The sequence below is a fragment of the Anser anser genome (assembly GCF_964211835.1).
Source record: "Anser anser genome assembly, chromosome: 8".
In the NCBI taxonomy this organism is placed as follows: Eukaryota; Metazoa; Chordata; class Aves; order Anseriformes; family Anatidae; genus Anser; species Anser anser.
The window spans coordinates 27,232,107-27,250,269 of NC_139728.1; the positions used below are offsets into that span (position 1 = coordinate 27,232,107).

Consider the following 18,163-nt stretch of genomic DNA (forward strand, 5'->3'; position numbering starts at 1 on the left):
TTCCTATTGGACTATCAGGACTTGAATTTTCTTACTCTTCTTCCACGCTTATATAAGAACTTATCTTTTCTTAGAGTATTAATACTTGCTGCTTAATGAAAAGAAATTCAATTCTCCCAATATGACAGCTCATTGAAAACAGACTAATTTTATACTTGGAGACAAGATTCTAGGTTACATTGTTTTCCCTTGGCCTCCTTGTTCTTCACAGCTTAAAAAAAGACACAAAGTCAAGTTAGGAAGCTGAAAACAAATAAGTTAGGCTTTGCCAACAAAAAATAGTTTAGAACCGTTAAGACTGGTTTTAAACACAGCTCTTGAAAAGTTGCTTAAGATTAGACAGTATCTGTCTTCCTAAGGATTTTTTCTTAAAAATGATTTCTATAATGCACAACGGAAGTTAATTTACTTCCAGCTAAATGCAGATAAAGCTGAAGAAAACAGAAAACCAGCGACCTACTGGTGAATATACAGTGAAACTAGACTGATCGATGTCTAACTGGAAGGCTGAACATTAGAAAAGCATGCTAACCCTTCCCTCTTTCCTCTGAAGTCTCAAAAGGTCTCTTTAGTCAGGACTCTTACACACAGCCTCATCTGACCTCCAGTGTGACAGCATTTCTCCAGGGCTATGTGGGAGTATTGCTCTTGTACCAAAGTAAAGGTAACAGCACTGCCAAAAGTGATGTTACTGGTTCTATATGAAGTGAGTAATGGAAAGAGAGAAGCAGCCTAGTGACAAACAATGAACTTACCCCAAGCTCAATATCTTCTGAATTGAGTTTGGACTGAATTGCTGAAAATCCACCCAACTCTGCAAACTGAAATAAAATAATCAATATTATATTAGCAAACTACAGTATTTTATCTTTCAAATACGCTATTATAGAAAATACTCCACTAAAAGTTCCTGGGGTGACAATGAGTATCCTTCACCATATAACAACACATGCAACATAAGCTTTACATTTTCATGAGAATTCAGGGACACAGTGGGAATGCAATGCAATTATATGTGGTCCCAGCTTAATCATCAAGCTAGTAAGCGTCCTGGCTAAAAATGGATATAGTGACGAAAGCTAGACCTTATAAAGCAATAGTAGATTGGCCTGGCACATTTGACTGAGAAACATCACTGAAGCCTAAGCTGAACTCTAATTTCTTTTAGTGATTGCTATCATGTTATGGTAAAGGTGCTCAAGGGAGAAGGCAGCAACACAAGATCTATTTAGCAAGGTCCTTTCCCTAGATGCAGACAGCATTAAAATTTTAAACCATTTATTGTGGTTGTCACTCTGAGGAAAGAAGGAAAAAAACAAGGGTGGGGAGAGGAGGAAATTACTTGGAGAGCAATGAATTCAAGTGACAAGTAACATTTCTGCTTGGTTTGCATTTACGTACCCTGTTTACCAGATCAACCAGCCACCCATGAGGTTCCTTGAAAAATTAAAACATTAAAAAATTAGCAGCTGCAACAAACATTTGTCTTCTGGAACAGATGTGGACAGACACATTCAGTGCATTAACCCACACTCTAAAAGCACGCGCTGTTATTTCACAGAACGCAGCAGTGTGTTTACAACAGCTCCTTTGCTAAGTGTGTAGCTGGAGCTCTGGGAGGTTCTCATTAGCAGTATCCGTTTTTGGATTCTACCTGACATCACTGACCATGTGCTGTGGCAACAATACACACTGTGGCTGCTGACTCACAAGCAACTATATTTATAGCACATTAGCTGTGTGGAACATCACTAAAGGACCTTTTCCAAAGCAGCAGATGGAGAATTTTCTTTCTACAGCCACAAACATGTTTCCTTCAGGAAACAATCAACAACATCGAGGCTCTTTTTTAGACCCTTTTTAGACCCACCTGTCTGGAGCAACCACAAGACAATGCAAACCTCAAAAACTGGCTTCTCGCCAGTGTTTGAAGAAGATATCCCAAACTTGGGTGACAGAAAAGCATGAATTCTCTGCTAGAACTATACACCTTGAGTTATCCCGGTCATTTCATACTCAACAGATGTCAGTCCTTAGATACGACAGATCTACCCATCTGATCGTTGTGTTACTTCAGACAGGATAGCACAGCAATTTCTAAATCCAGTTTCCAACAGAGAACTGGAACAATCTGAGAGGAAAAAGGGAATTCATTTCTACAGACCAACATAGACTGAAGATCTGTTTGTTGTAATTCTTGATCACACTTTTAAGCCTTCTTGTGTTACAAGTACCTACTAACCAATCTTTTCTGAAACAAAACCATCTACCCTAAAAATAAGCTTAGGGCATGGCCACGCTCACCTTCTGAAATGTGGATATGGGTGAGACAGCATGCATGTTGCCCTCCCCGAAGACTTCTGCCCAGTTTCTCTGGCACACCTTCATTCGATTTTTGAAATGATATTCATTGTCGGGGTTAAATGCCTTGAAAGAAAAACACCGTGGAAATTAACAGCACAGCTTACACCAGTCTCAAAACTTACCCTGATAATATTTGACTTTTTCAGTTGAACATTCTTCTAGTTGACAATTAAAGATCTAGCAAAAACTAAAGTTCAACAAATGACCCCTGCCTCCTGCCCCTCAGTTCTTACTGTACTGATCCTAAAATTTCAGTTCTATGTAGACAATATCCAATATCCATGTGAGCCAGCTATCCATATAAAGGAATAGATGAACTCATTGTACCAGTTTTCAAAAAATAAACACTGACTTGGCAGCAGTTGTGAAGTATTTTTGACAATATACAATTTAAATAGGATAAAAAGAAGCAGCAGCTTAAAAATGAAATACCCTAATATTGCACACAAAACACAGGACAATTTATGACAGTTATTAATGGAGACTTCTACATTTTGAGGATATTCATCAATGAACTAGTATACCCTCATTCGCCATATTACTTAAACAGATCCCAAAAGTTCAAAACACCATAGTTATTAAAAACTGCATCAAGAAGAAATACCATTGTAAGCACACCGAGCAGGCCCACAGGAATAGGATCTTGTTTTACTCTTTCTGCAACCAGGTCTACTAGCAGCATAAGCATGTTGTATATTCCTTCATGGATTTCAGTTCCCCATTTGTGAACAGCACTGGATGTCAACAGCTACCAAAAAAAAAAGAAATTTCTTGAAGTTTGAGCAAAGTCATGTAAAACAGGAGAAATTTATCCCCTCCCCGGACTGTTTTCAGAGCAAATGTTTCCTTAGAGTGTAATAATCAATGGGTGGTACGCTATTTTGTATCCTCTTTCCATATTAATGACTTAAGAGTTAGTTAAATTTGTAATTTAACTGAAGAATGCCTTACGCCTTACATCAGTTTGTGACAGAAACTAGTATGTATCAAAGCAAACTGATTTCCATTTCCACTCACTGGTAAGATTATAACCTTTGTAAAGAACAGCCAATATGCAACTGTTTGCAGCATGAACATATGACTATTAAATCTTCAAGTACACGTTCCGCAGAGCTGCACTGATTCATCTGTAATAACCATTTACCGACTCACTTTTTGAGCAGTTTCTGTTGGAAAACAAAGAACATGTACCATGAAGAGAGCTATTAGTGCTGCTTTCCCACCTACTGAAACACGCTCTTTAAATCTGGTCTAACCTAGCTGGTTAAAGAGGACCTGAAGCTTCCATCTGCTAACATTATTTAATTTCTGCTAGCTCTGAGCATTAGCTGTCTTTACAGTTAAAGAGCTTGATATTTTAAATACTATTACTTTTTGTACCATTTTAAGAAACAATCGAATCAGGCTCAATTACTGACTTGCAAAAAATTCAGCAAATTGTAACTTAGCACATTCTGAACTTAGATTTTTTTTTTTTTAACAGATTCTACACTGTAGACTACATTTTTATTTAAAGTGCAGAAAGTGTTGAGTGAAATGAATGATATGCAAGGTTATTACTCTAATAGCCAAATGGAAAAAATTTTTTTCATTTAAATCTTCATTTTCTTTAAATATACTTATGCCTCAGTATTTTAAGATTAGGACTGACTAATTTTTTTTTAAGAGGTGTATGCATGTTTTTGTACATGATGTAGTCTAAAAACTCAGCAGTGTCCAAAATGGACAGAATAGTGGGAAGAAAACTGGTTTGGGGAGCTCCGTAGAGAAGATGCACAATAACCCAGAGAAAAACAGCCAGAGAGGCAGGTTAGGCATTAATCACTGAGGTGAAAAGTAGTGAAAAAAAGAAAAAAATACATATAAGAGTTGCAGAACTGCAACTTCAGAATATGATTTTAATTTAGCAACACACTCACTGTTTACCGCAGTTTCTGAAGTATGTATCAGTCTGGATTACAAGACACTATTTCCACCATGAACAACTTAAAGACAAGCAGTGAATTACCGTACTGTACCTGCTTACCTTTTTGAATGCTTCAGGCATGCATCTGTCCATAAACCTCTTGCAATTCTCATCAGAATCAGAAAGACCTTTACAGAAAGGAAGAAGTAAATGTTTTAAGATTACCTCAGAAAATTCAGTGCAAGTTTTTCGGTACGCCAACCAAAACCAGCAGCAACAAAATAGCTACTATTAATTGATTATTAAGCATTATGCTATTCTGAGTCACAAAAGAACATGAACCAAAAGAACTTGCCTTTTAGAAATAAGAAGTTTCCAAATGTTTAATCTTTTACAACTTCTTCAACCGTGATTAGTACCACACACATTTCTCTCTTCAAAATTTAATACTAAGCGTAGATCATTCCTGATGCTCCATATCCCTCCCCCCGCCAAAAAAAAAACCCACAAATCTACACATAGCCTTTTAACACACGTTAAAAATCAACAAAGCAAGCCAGAATCACTAACCACTTTTATTCTTCCTACATATTATAACGTCCCTTTTGTCTGCTGTCAGGCATATTGGAAAAACTGCCCCGTACTCTCATTACACCATGAGTTGGGCATGTCATCTCCATAACACTTAACCCCAGCCAAAGTACTGAATACAGAACAGTCAAATTCAGGTCTAATGCACTATAAGCACTTCACTAGGGAAAAACAACCAGTTACACAAGCTTGGTACAGCATGAATTTAGATGACAGCTTGTTTTTTACAAATGGAAAATTACCAGCACAATGAAAAATGAGTCGGTAATTCAGCTCTGAAAAAACAGTAATTCCTACAATCATTAGAACATAAAGAAACATGTGCTCCATTTTTTTCCCTCCAAAAAAGCTTAAGTAAACAAATTACTTTAGAAAAAGAGATCAACGCTCCTTTTACAGCATTAGATAGAATAATTCATTGGTAACCACTTTCACAGAGATGTGATCACTCTGCTGGGTGCTAACGACTGCAAAATTAATACAAAAGGCATAACTGCGCACCATATGTCTATGAAATCCGAGCAGATTATCTTTATGTGTGTAGAAATAGAACTTACCTAGTCTTGCTAGATAGGTGGATGCAATTAGGCACTTGCCTAGAGATTCTTCCCGCTTGTAGGGTATGGACCAGTGATCTGTTAGAACTCTGCTCTCCAGCTCATACAAGTTGGTGGTTGGAAACTCAATGCCTTCTCCAGAGCAATTCCCGTTTTCATCATTTTTCTGTGAATAAAAAGTTCAAGTGAAGCAATTTTTTAATCCATCCTCGACACTTTAAAGGATTTACTAGCTTCAGAAGAGATGGCTGTGCTTATAAGCAGCATGTCAAATTCTCAGCAACCCTTAGGCTGCTTCTGTTTTTCAAAGTAGAATTTAATATTTCGATCTGAATTGATTACATACCTTTATCATCTCGTGTAGGTGATAACTGCTATGTTTACATGACTAATTGCTTATCATCTCTAAGTGGCAAGTTTTCTTCCTTAGCATATCAGATCCTAGAGCCAAGTGCTAAGTGCTTCTAGTCCCTGAGAGACTTTAGAGTACAAGCCCTGATCTTCACAGAAGTGCTGCATATTATGAAATAGTTTATTTTAAGGGAGGCCAATTTTACCCCTTCACCCAATCACATTGAAAATAAACTAGACTAATCCAGTTGATCAGGATTTTTTCAGTAGCTAATCATGTAAAGAAAATATCAAGTCTCAGATATAGTTGCCCAGCAAGGAAGCTGCTGTTGTCCATCTCCTGAAGTCAAAATAAGTTACTGGAAAGCCTTCTGGAAGGCGAACGGGGAAGAAGCAAGTACAAGCCTGCAGCTCAGCTTTTCAGGTTTGTTGCCCGTGTCACTAACGGCAGCTATTTCTGTGCACAGGCAGCACTCGGAATTAGCCCCGTTCTTCGTTAAGCGCCAGATGAGGTAACTGCCTTAGGAGTGCCAAATGGAATGCTACACAAGTTATTTATGTCTTATTTTTTTTAACTTCACATTGATGCTGGCTATCCCACATGTCAAAGAGATCCCATGGGCTCTCTGCGGCTTCCAGAAGGCCGAGAATCCAGGTGGGAGGAAGGAGCACGGCTGGAGCAGGCCCGGCAGCGGCTGCCAGAGGCCGAGGAAAACACGAGCGTGTGGTGGTAACAGGAGAGCGGCCAGGGACACGCCGGGAGAAAGGACAAGCAGGAAACACATCTGAGAGTAAAATATAGCACCAGGAAAGCGAACGGAGCAAATAGAAAGGAAAAAGTCCAGAGAAACAACTGAGCTCGGGAGGATGTGGTGCACAAGTAATGAGATTTATATAGAGAAGTGTGCGTCCAGCTCTCCCTGCACTTGCTATTGCAGGATTAGATCTGTTAATTAAGACATAAATGCATCATACTCACTTTCATAATGACTCAAGAACGTGACACCAAGGGAACAGCAGTTGTACAGAGCGCACCCTATACAGGGAATTAGCTCAGGTGACAACAGCACACAGGCTGTACCTAATAACAGGTTCTGGAGAGCAGCAGTAACATTTATAGGAGTAACACCAAATCGTACTCAGGCAAGAAAACACAGTTGGGAAACAAGGTGCCACCTTCCCCAACCCTCCACTAAACATTCAGCCCCAAGTTTGCCACTACGGGGTGCCGTACTTCCTTTGAGAGAGCTGGATATCCAGCTTCGTTGTTTGATCTAGCAGATCACCCTTGTTTAAATACATGAACTTTTGGAGAAGAGATGTCCAAAGGACCAAAAGAAAAGACCGAGGGTATTTAAAAGCAAAAGTTCTCCAAGAAATATCCCGTTGTAGTGATTAAACAAACACTTAAGTCTACAGCTTTTGTAGAGGGTACCCAACCAGAACATGAATCAATTTCTGTAGAAAACGAATGCGCATTTATAAAGGAAGCCCTTATGGCATCAGTACAGAACACAACAATTAGTTTAATAAAGGAAGACTGACTGGAGCGCGCACATTCAGTCACTAGGTAACAGATTGCATTTCAGCCTAGACTTGTGGCACAGCAAAGAAGCATCTCAACAAATGGTGACATTAACTTCGCTATGGTTTCTCCAATCCTTAGAGGAAGGTAACTGTTAAATAAAAATATCTGTTATTTACGTTAGTGTTGGAGAGGTGCAGCCTAACAGCAGCGCAGACTTTCTACTGTTGCTGAAAAACTCCACGTGTTGTTGTTCTGCTTCCCCATCTGCATCTCAGGGGAGCTGCTCGTTATTTCTCTCCCCACAGGCTGTGGCCAGTGCCTGCAGTACTACGGAAATTCGCAAGGAGTGAAGTAATACCTCTTCTTCACTGTGCACTCACATATACGGACATTACCAAAACAGCTGGGCTAAGAACACAACTGGCCTATTGCTATATTGAGTCTACCAGCAACATAGCAAGAAGATCTTTTACACAAGCAATAACAGTGGGTGCAGTACTGGAAATATTGCCCTAATAACAAAGGGAACTGTCTGCACTGAAGGGGCACGTCTTTGGCACATTCTGTTAATTACAGATGACAAGGCATTCTTACACATCAGTTTTCTGCTACTAAAATCCTTCCCAGAAAGTGTCAAGATTAATTATGGATTAATTTTAGAATGTAACACATTAAAGCAGCTTCACAGCTAGCACGAAACTTGCAGTGTGCTCAAATCCATGCCCAGGTAGTTTAAAAGTCAAACTTGAACTCCGCTTCAGACCATTAATAAAGCTAATGCCCTTGGAGATTATCTCCATGTTCAGTGCATATTTCTGCAGACTGAATCTCGTTTCTTACAACATACCTAGCCTGAGTAAGTCTCTCTAAAAACATATTGCTACTCTTTCATAATTAGTGTCTTTCTGCACAAAAATCAAGCAGCTCCCCATCCAACTTTTAAATCAATTTGTGCACCGCTCTTTAAAGTGAAGGATTTATTAAGGTTGCAAGGTGCAACATAAGCTTTTCCACAACTTTATATTGGCTCACTAACCAACACCCACTTTTCTTCAGAGAAACTGGCACCTGACAAGTTCAGGATTGGTAGGGATCCTTTCCAACAGCAGAACAGTACAAAAGCAGTGGGACTAGTCCTGGCAGTTAACTGGTCATCCAAAGATGATTGTTCAAAAATTTTCAGGAACCATCTGTTTTCTGAGATAGAAAATCACGTTGCACATCACACGCTCTGCAATAATTCTCCCTTCTGCAGCTCAAGTCTCGAGACCAAAAAGCATTTACTGACAAACCTTTAACATCAGAGCTCTTGTGTAGGAAGAGGTACAGGCATGGAAGATGAAGATTCCTCCATTTTAGCAGGGTCACACGGCTATTTTTGGCTTATTTTCAAGGTGCCCAAATGCAGTTATACCCATACATGCACACAGACTCCCAAGAAAAATATTCTCACTTAAACAGTTTCAACTGCTGATTCACGACTGTCACTCTGGGGGCCTGGCACCTCCCCAAGTTGTTTGCAAGTCTGAATAAAGATTGTTAAATACCTGATGAACAATGTGTTGCCCAAGTTTGAGCATAAACCCTTCCAAGGCAGACTAACACAGAACAAAGACTAACCCTCACATAGGAAGTGAAATATAAATTAACTTCAATTGCCAAAAGGTCATAGTTCAAAGCTTCAAGATGTATTCCCGTAGCATTCAGCTAATTAACTCATCAAACAGCGTTTAACTAAAGCCACTGATGCTTACCACCTCGGTCACTTTACATAAAATAAAAAGGAGTTTAAGAGAGTATTTTGATGTTAATTGGCGCTCTTAGCAATGAAATTACAGTCAAGTTACAAATTAAATTTGTTAATTTGATTTTGATAGAAGGCTACCAGCGCAATCTAGCGTCACTAGAGCCAAGTTCCATTAGGTGCTCTTGAATCTAGTATAATTTCTGAAACGGAACCAGAAAGTCGTGTTTCTTTCAATAAGCAGTAGGACCAGGGTTTGTAAGATACCAGCAGATCTGTTTCCTTCCCTTATGCTTCTCCAGTAAGTGATTTTCACGCGATTTCAGCATTTTGCAGCCAAGAAAACAGGATTTTGATGTTTCACTGTATTGCTAAAAAAAATTTGTATATTATTATTACATACCAACAAACAGAATCAAGTTTAATTGCTTTGAAAAGCAGCAATGAAAAACGAAATCCTTCGGGCCAGAATTAGAAGACAAAAAATCCTAGATCCACCTTTCACTTTTATCACAGATATACTGACCAATAACGAGGAAATCAATTTGTGAGTGCTTCAGCTTCCCCAGCAGCAGAGTGGCAGTAACGACACTTGCCTCTGCCACAGCAGGTTGATGTACGATCCACTGGTGTTTTGCAAAGTACCACAAAATGCTCAGGTGGAGGCAATACAGAAGCAATACATCAAATATCCATAAAAACAGAAAGAGCAGCTCTCTACTCCCTGATCTATTATGTCCATCAACTTCTGGGAGAAGCTATGAATCCTGAAGTCATGACTTGACAGTCCTATCTGCCAGACTGCTGATTAAAGCAGCTTTTACTTTTGTACCTGGATGGCATTTTTTCCCCCTTCATTTTAATTAACTGTTAGGAGGAGGATATTCTGTTGCCTAGAATTGATTCACTGGAGTACGAACATAAAGGTTTTCAAATAAATCAAAGCCACTGCTTCGCACTCAGGCTGGAAAACACCAGCATGAGGTAGACAGTGATTTTTAAACTTATATTTTCTTATTTGAACAGAAGTGTTTTTTTTTATAAACCGGTACTCCCAGAGCTTCAGGAACTTCTTTAAACTCCGGTTAAGTGGCAGATCTGGAAAATATCCCTACATATTTTATTGAGGAACAGCTACTTATTTTCAAAGCACAGTAACAATCTTTAACTGCTTTATACCTTAAGCAGTTATAGTATCTTGCCCTTAATTTTTTTCTGCCGATAAAAATGCATGTGTATGCAAAATTTTGAGTAAAATGACAGAAAGGAACGTTATTTGTTATTTATGTTCTGCTACAAGAAAGTAACCTTGCTGGTTAGTTATATCACAGTTTTTTCTTTTCACACGGAAATTAAGCCATTTAGCTCATATTTCTGCTATGCACTACATTACACAAAGTGTTAATATTAGTAAATAGTACTTAATCATGTTAATAGGAAGTAATGATCCTAGTCTACCACTAAAGGAAAATAAATCCTGTGTTATGCACCCCATCTAATCAGAGCTGATTCAGATTCTCACCTCACTATAAATCCCTTCCAAAAAAAAAATCTGATTTATTTAGTGACTGTTTTCACACAGTGTTTTGGAACCTGACCTCAACTGAGAGTAATACGAGTGCATTGTCGGGAATGCCTGGTTGGACTAAGCCCTCCTTAGTACACGTGAAGGATTATAACAAATCATCTACAACAAACACAGCTTCCTCCCCACCTCTCAAACCCCAAGAACTATAGGAAATTGGGAAGAAGAACACGACGTGAACTGGATGGTGGGAAGAGGAATCAATAAAGCTAGAAATGAACCAGGATTTTCTAAAAACAGTGCTTGAACTGTACCCCTGCTTTCCAGAGTGATGCAATGTTACCATGCAATATTCCCCAATGTACTTGCCTAGTCGTTTGGAGATGAACTCAGCACTAAGCGTTACAGCAACAAGAATCAAGGCTCTGTAAAAATCCTGTTTAAATTAGAAGATCCATTTAACTTAAAACAAACTAGAAACCTTTTGTATTACAACTACCTCAGCATTCAGTGGAATCAGAGAGGTTTGTTACAAGCACTTTCAGCAGTGCATTTCCAAGCTCAAAAACAAGCTGTAGGCCAGGGAAAGGTCACGGAAAGCTCTGTTAAGAAAGCCACTCGTAAGAAATCAAGGGAAAACACACGCTTATCTTACACGTGTTTTCAGCATTGTCTGAAATATTTAAATAATTTATTCCCTTGGCGTAAGTACAAACATCCAGGCACTGAGTTGATACCAATATTCCTCCCAGCCCTCGAGTTTTCATAAGCACAAAAACACTGCTGATTTCCAAATACCTCAAAATAACTTTGTGTGGTATCAGATAAACATTGTGCTTTAATACAATAAAACAGTGAATCACAACTGTTTGGCATTTCAGTGCCTAAAATTAAGCCATTACTTCTATTCCCCTTTGCCAGAACACCAGGCATTAACAGAGCCGTGCTGCAGAAGCACGAGATAAAGGATTTAGCACAACGCTTTTGTGACCAGCGTTCAAGATCTGGAAGGGAGAGCTGGTTCCCTGACACTGCGTACATGGAGGTGCGGTGAGACACAAACTAGTACCACAAAAGCAGCTGGCAATGAGCTTGAGTGCAAGTTCCGCAGCGTACCATTCATTGCAAAGTTGTGGTTAACAACTAGAACCAAAACCTTTAAGCATCTCCCAAGACCACTCCGCCGGGCATCGGAACCAAAGAAGCGAGAACTGCTGCACAGCAGCGAGCAGGAAGGGCAAGCAGCGAGAAGCACCGAGCACACCGGGGCTTTAATTTGGCCCACGAAGCATAACTGAAACATATATACCAAAGGCTACTCCTATGGCAGCAGAAACACGTGGTTTTTTTCGAGTTGAGAGTTTACAAAAGAAACAGGCACTTCCTTTCCATCTTCGCCCTCTTCATACAAAGAGCTACTGTGCCTCAACCCAAAAGCAATCCAAATGATTTGCTGGAATTAACTTCTAACACTGGCTAATTTGTTTTTATTCTCGTTCTTCCTCAGCATTTCACTTCCTTATTAAACAGCTGCCACAGAATAGCACTTCAAACTGGGAAGATGACCAGCAAATGCCTCCTGAGAACATTTTATCAGAAGCTTCCTGCCCAGCTGAGGAGCCGGCTGCAGAGCTGCCCGCTACCTCCACGGGCACCACCAATGCTCCAGTAACTGCAATGTGCTGGTCTCAACCTAAAAATTCCTCCAACAGCCATATTACATGGTAAGGGGCTCATAAAGTATTCAAAACAAAGCTTGCTCTTAAAGTTAATGAGCCGTCCCTCTCAGTACTACCCCCATTCTCGCCACCTTCCTGTAGCATCTCTGTTACTATCGTGCCGGATAAAACACTGACAAAGCAGGGATTTTTCTTTCGAAACCCAGGAAAGCACTGATGTAGAAGCTGCACCTCCTTTCAGGTTCTGGCTACCCCAGGACCACAGGTGTCATTTTTGAGAGCAGAGATGCTGAAACCCAGGAGTGCTAAAGTACTAATTCCACTTGACGTTGTGGTGGCAGCCCGCCAGGACCCAGCGCCAGAACGCAGCACAGAGCTTTATTTGATTGCTTAATTGCTTTACAAGGCCAATTCCTAGACACGCCACACTGTAAAACTTCCACACGAGAGTGCCAGCAGCAGTCACTTTTGCGAAGCTCAACTCTACTTACAGGACAGGAGACTGACTTTACATTTACAAAGCTGCAGTGTAAAGTCCATCGCGTTTCCTAAATAGCTTATTTTTGCCTTGAAATAAACACAGCTCCTTCCATCCAAGGACCAGAGACTGTCACAAGCCCAGTGTCTGCAGTATTCCCACACGGCACGGACCGTTATCCTCATTTTACACCCTAGAAGCTCAGAGAGGTTCAGAAGGAGGCAGAGGGTTCGCACACCGAAGTCCTGCAGTGTGAGCAGTGAGTGAGAAGCTGCTGCCGGTGCCAGTACTCGCTGCTGCTGCTGGCATGCTCCTTCCACACAGCCCCTTCTCCTGAAATTAAACATAACATCTAAGAGCAATTTCAGACAAGTTTTATGTTAAAGATTATCTAGTAAAATCTGGTGTATGTGAGCTTTTGATCCCGTTCAACTAAAATAAAATAAAATAAAAAAAACAACATCAAAAGAGCACGTGCTGAAGGAGACAGGAATAGCTGGAAGGTAACACAACCCGCTGATCGCAATTTACCCAAAAGGTCAGAGTAACGACTCGCAGGAGCTGTTTAAAAACAAGTCAAGATTTCTTTTCAGGAAGGGTTATACAAACAGCGTAAGTGGGTTCCCACCCTTAACACAATTTCAGGCTCTCTGCTCATATTTGCCTGGCCTGCCCCTCTCCATCCTATTCCTGCCCAGCTTGTGAACGTCAGCACTCAGGGCCCTCAGGACAGTTTGTGGACACTGACAAACATTGCCATCACATTCATTTATAGTTTCATCATAAATTTTAAGGACTTAGCAGCAGTTCAGAGAAGAGCTTATCCATCAGTCACATGAAAGATGAGTATAACCTTGCATCCCACTCCAGAGATCACAGTAAAAATCTTTACGTTGCCTAAGGAACAAACACAAGAGAATCCCAGATTCTTGCCAAAACGTACTTATCAGATTCACTTCAGCCAACAGACAGAAACATAAAAGTTGTGTCAAACAGGCAAAGTAACCTCTTGGAACAGCAGGTGATCTCAGCCCGTCAAAGCGGTTTGGCACCGCAGAGGGCAAAAACATCAAGCCAACTGGAAACCTAAAGCTGAACTTCCTGAGATTTCAGGAAGAAATGTGAAGCCCGCTTCCTACTTCCAAATTAATTAAGCACGGTCACGCCAGCAGCACCAACTCCACAGACCACAGGTATTAACTCAGAACTGAATCAGTTGTGCGCTCCGTGGAAGACATGAGCCTGCTGAAACTCAAGTTTCAGCCCTTGTGAAAATGAGTTTATGCATGTCCTTATCTCAGGTCTCATAAAATACACAGCACATGCTGGGCCAGTTCACAGCTGCTGTCTTCCAAATTCAGCCTCCTATAACACCTCCAGAAGCCCCTGAAGCAGCCTGGACCACCGGAACAGGATTTGTGATGGCTTTAGTATCCTATCCAAAGGCAAGATGATTTTATTAGTAAGATTTTTGTTAGTAAGATACATACTGGGTTGCTGTGATACGCTCAAAGAACACCAACAGACAAACCCTTCTTTGATCACTGTGCTTACTGAACGGAACAGACTAACTTTATGTAACAGAACCAAGCAAGCATATGCAAACATAACGGGTTCATTACTGATTAGAGAAAATGTAAAGTGTCTAATCATTCATAAAGCTACCCTTCTTTGCACAGTAAATTGCACTCAGCCAAAAAAAAAAAAAACAAGTACGAAGTATAGAGCTGTTACACACACATCTTGGAGCACGGCTGAAGTCGTCCTGTTATTTTTAAATTAACAAATCTAACCCTAACTTTTGTTCACTTAGTGATGAAAAAAGATTACTAGACCAGAAAAATTTATTTAGGGGAAAAGTAGGGCTGTGCTCTATTTCGTTTATATGTTTGTGCACATTATTGATATATACAATCTAAAAACCAAACCAAGAAACATCCCTGCCTCCCCATTAAGCAAGCATTAAAATTGGCATTATGATGAGAGGGAGGAACGCATGCTCTCAGAGCTGTTAAAAGGGGAGAGGATATTGACAGGAAGATAAACAGAAATAACATCCGAATTGTGTTGCCACAAGATAGTACGGGTGTACTACTCACAAGGTTTCAACATGACGTGCGTGACTACAACAAGTAATAGGGGCGTCTGTGCAACGGGCTCTCTGTAGGGCTTCACAGGCCACGAGCTCGTTCTGAATGGAAAACTTCCTACTAATTAACTTCCTAAATAAGAATGCAGTTTATTAAGTACAGTTCCACGTTACATTTGGAGAATAAAAAGAACAAGAACTGATCATATACGATTTCCCTTTTCCCCTTTTTATGAAGTATGTCACAGCTGCTAGGTTGCATTGCAATATTAGGCAAATAAACAGAGGAAATAATCCCAAGTCTTAAGACTTTTACACGGATAACTCTTGCATGACAAAAATGTAATGCATACGTGTGCATAAGTTGACGGATGTTCATATGCAAATGGATCCAATTACTAAACTGAGGCCTGAATTCATATAAAGGTTCATGCAGTAAGATACTTCAATCCTTCTATGCTTATTTTGTGGATTTGCAGTCATTTGCATATATTCAAACGTTTTAGTTTCCCTTCTGGGGGTTAACAAGAGCACAAAGCAAACAAGAACATGGGTGGCAAACGAAACTGAAGTATAAGTAAGTTTGATCAAACATACAAACTGAAATAACAGAAAAAAACTCTTAGAGTTGTCAGTGTCACTTGTAATAGGAACAGAAGGGGAAAAAATGCAGTTGTCTGAAGCTTACACTGACAGCTTCTCTTTAAATGTCACACTGACAGCCCAGATAGTCCCATCCGGAACCACGAGATACCTGACACGGAAATCCACCCTCTTCACAGCTAACAAGCTCTGAACACCAACCAGCAGAACTCTCATTCACTCACAACCCTCCAAAGCAAAGGCCAGAAACTCATTCCCTACTGCTTCAGTCAGGGAATTTAAAGCAACTCCTCTTCTGCACAGCACACGTGCGGCCCTACAGATCAGCTTACTCCACAAGCATACATCACTATCGTACACCAGCGAAGGATCTAAACCAGTTAATTCAGCGAACAGGATCGCGTATCGCTGTTCTGCAAGAGGGGACTTCAGGCAACAAACCAACACTGGACGTGGACGATCCGTGCAAGTGTAGCTACGTACAAGTAGATACGTGCATGTATTCTTCATATATGTTTTTATAGGTAAATGCACAGAAAGATATCCCTTCTGGCTCAGTATCCCCAGGATACTGTTTGAGGTGCATGAGTCTGTTGTTATTCACGTGCTTAGGCATCTGCTGCGGGCCACTGAAACACACCGTGCAAGGTGGCCCTTTGGTACCGCACAGCGGGGCTGCTCCGTTCTTCTGCTCTCACACCCCCATGGGCTCCTGAGTGCTGACTTAGCTCTTTTCGTAGGCACCTTGGAAATTTTGGAGAAGAACAGAGCTGGAGGCGGAGAAGGCTTTACAGGTAAGTGCTGCAAGCGCGTTCCAGGCAGCACAGCAAGAGCCATCAGCGAATTTGCTGGCCAAGGAGCTCCGAGTTCTGGAAGAGCGTGGAAGAGGAGGGAAAAAAGCAGAACAGGGAGGAAGGGGAAGAAGCGTGCGAGGCTGACATTTGCCAGCCCTCCTGCTTCAGGCGTCTTTTTAAAACGCAGCTATAATTAACGAGTTAAAGCCTTTGTTTTAAAAACACTTGAACTGGTTGTATTTCCACGGGCGAACTCGTGGCCTACCCAAACAAAACCCAGGATTCGCACCTTCCTTCGCGTCGAGCAAACGGCGTTTAAAAAAAATACGCTCTGCGGTCAACTACGGGGTTATGCAAGAAGGCACGGGGCTGGGGGGGGGGGGGGGGGGGGGGATCGTGGGGCAGCGATGCATTCCGTGAATGCCAAGAAAAATAACGAGATACCGGGTGCTCTTCACCTTGCAAAAACACCCAGAGAGAGGCAGAGGGACACGGGCAGAGGGACACGGGCAGAGGCTGGGGCACCACGAGGGGCTGCCGGGGGGCTCCCCGCACCCCCCCCCAGCCCTTCACCCTCCGCCGGGAGGGCTCGGGGGCAGCCCGGAGCCGCCGTCCCGGGGCTCACCTCGGTGTCCACCACTTCGTGGTATGCGGGCGGCGGGTCGAAGCCCCCGCTGCCGCCGCCCCCACCGCCTCCGCCGGTGCCGCCGCCGCCTCCTCCGTCCCCGTCGCGGGGTCCCGGCCCTCCCGCGGGGGAGCCGTGGCCGCCGGCCGGGCCGTGCCCGCTCTCCATGGGCTCGTAGCCGCCGTAGTGGAGGCCGGGCCGCTCGTTGGTGAGCAGCGCCACCGCCTCGTTGATGTCGTTCTTGGCCAGGCGCAGCGCCTTGCGGATGGCGGAGGCGTCCGAGAAGCCCATGCAGAGCAGCGTGGTCATGTGCTGCTCCTCCTCGCTCTCCATGGCCGCGGTCCGGGGGCCGAGGCGGGCGCCGGGGCTCCGGGCGCTGCCGGGCTCCGGCCTCAGGCGCTGCCCGCCCCGCGCGCCGCCATCTTGACGGCAGCGCCTCGCCCCCCTCCCCGCCCCGCCCCGCCCCTCTCGGCCCGGAAGGGAGGGGGGGAGAAGCGGGGGGGGGGGAGAGCGCGGCTCTGCCCGCGTCACGTGACGGGGGAGGCTCGGCTCGGGGGATGAATGGAGCGTGCGGGGCGTCGTCATGGCGACGGGAGCGGCCGCGCCGGTCACGTGGCGGGAGCGGCGTTGCCATGGGGACGGCAGCGCCGGGGATGGGGTCGGGGCTGCTCGAGGCCTGGTCGCGGCCTGGTCGCGGGGGGGGGGCTCGGCCCGGTGCCCGCTGCCCCGCGGGTGGCTCCTCCGGCAGGGAACAAACCCCGTAAATAAGTGCAAATAATAATAATAATGAAATTGCTGCTGCCCAAAGCAGAAATGAATTGAATTTGCGTATGATTCTTAAACGTACTTGGCCAAACTCTGGCACCGCATGGAAGAGAGTAGATCTGAATCTCTTAGGCTATCTAGGCAACATTTACCGCTCCATTTTAACAAACGCTTTAATGGCCACAGAAAAGGAGGAAGCCGAGAAAAGATTTGTGAAGATCAGTGCTGGTATCTTGTGTTAGCAGTGGCTGGCATCACTGAGAGCACCGGGGTTAGGAAACTACAAATAATTGCCTGAAATCTGAGACACAGATTTACATTCAGCGTAAGGGAAGCTTTCTAGGGAACACCAACGATATTTGAACTTTCAGAGCTCAGTGTCCGTCGCTGCTCCTGATGGTGTCTGTAGAAAGAAACAGGCTGACGGATCTGCCTGTTTGACTGGTAAGGTTTTTGATTAATTTTTAGATAGTAGTATGCCAACAGTGGTCCCATGTTCTTTGTATGCTGACCCAAAAGGTAATCACGACTCTTTCATCTTGCTTATTCATATCCTGATTTTTA

At 42.7% G+C, this 18,163-nt stretch overlaps 1 protein-coding gene and 1 long non-coding RNA gene across 8 annotated transcripts in view; one reads left to right on the forward strand and one right to left on the reverse strand.

The window, feature by feature from the left end:
* The window catches only part of USP24 (ubiquitin specific peptidase 24), a 61,222-nt gene extending 43,922 nt beyond the window's left edge, over positions 1 to 17,300 (reverse strand). For both annotated transcript variants that reach the window (XM_083846656.1, XM_083846655.1), the window contains exons 1-7: positions 16,835 to 17,300; positions 5,419 to 5,584; positions 4,391 to 4,458; positions 2,969 to 3,112; positions 2,305 to 2,427; positions 1,402 to 1,437; positions 756 to 821 (exon numbers count right to left, since the gene is read on the reverse strand). In XM_083846656.1, the coding sequence (XP_083702782.1) occupies positions 756 to 821; positions 1,402 to 1,437; positions 2,305 to 2,427; positions 2,969 to 3,112; positions 4,391 to 4,458; positions 5,419 to 5,584; positions 16,835 to 17,167 (936 nt within the window). In that variant the 5' untranslated portion in view covers positions 17,168 to 17,300. The remainder of the gene's footprint in view (positions 1 to 755; positions 822 to 1,401; positions 1,438 to 2,304; positions 2,428 to 2,968; positions 3,113 to 4,390; positions 4,459 to 5,418; positions 5,585 to 16,834) is intronic.
* Positions 17,301 to 17,394: 94 nt separating this feature from the next.
* LOC310903429 overlaps positions 17,395 to 18,163 on the forward strand; it is a 334,064-nt gene continuing 333,295 nt past the window's right edge. For all 6 annotated transcript variants that reach the window (XR_014587518.1, XR_014587519.1, XR_014587520.1 and 3 more), the window contains exon 1: positions 17,395 to 18,043. This is a non-coding gene — a long non-coding RNA (uncharacterized lncRNA). The remainder of the gene's footprint in view (positions 18,044 to 18,163) is intronic.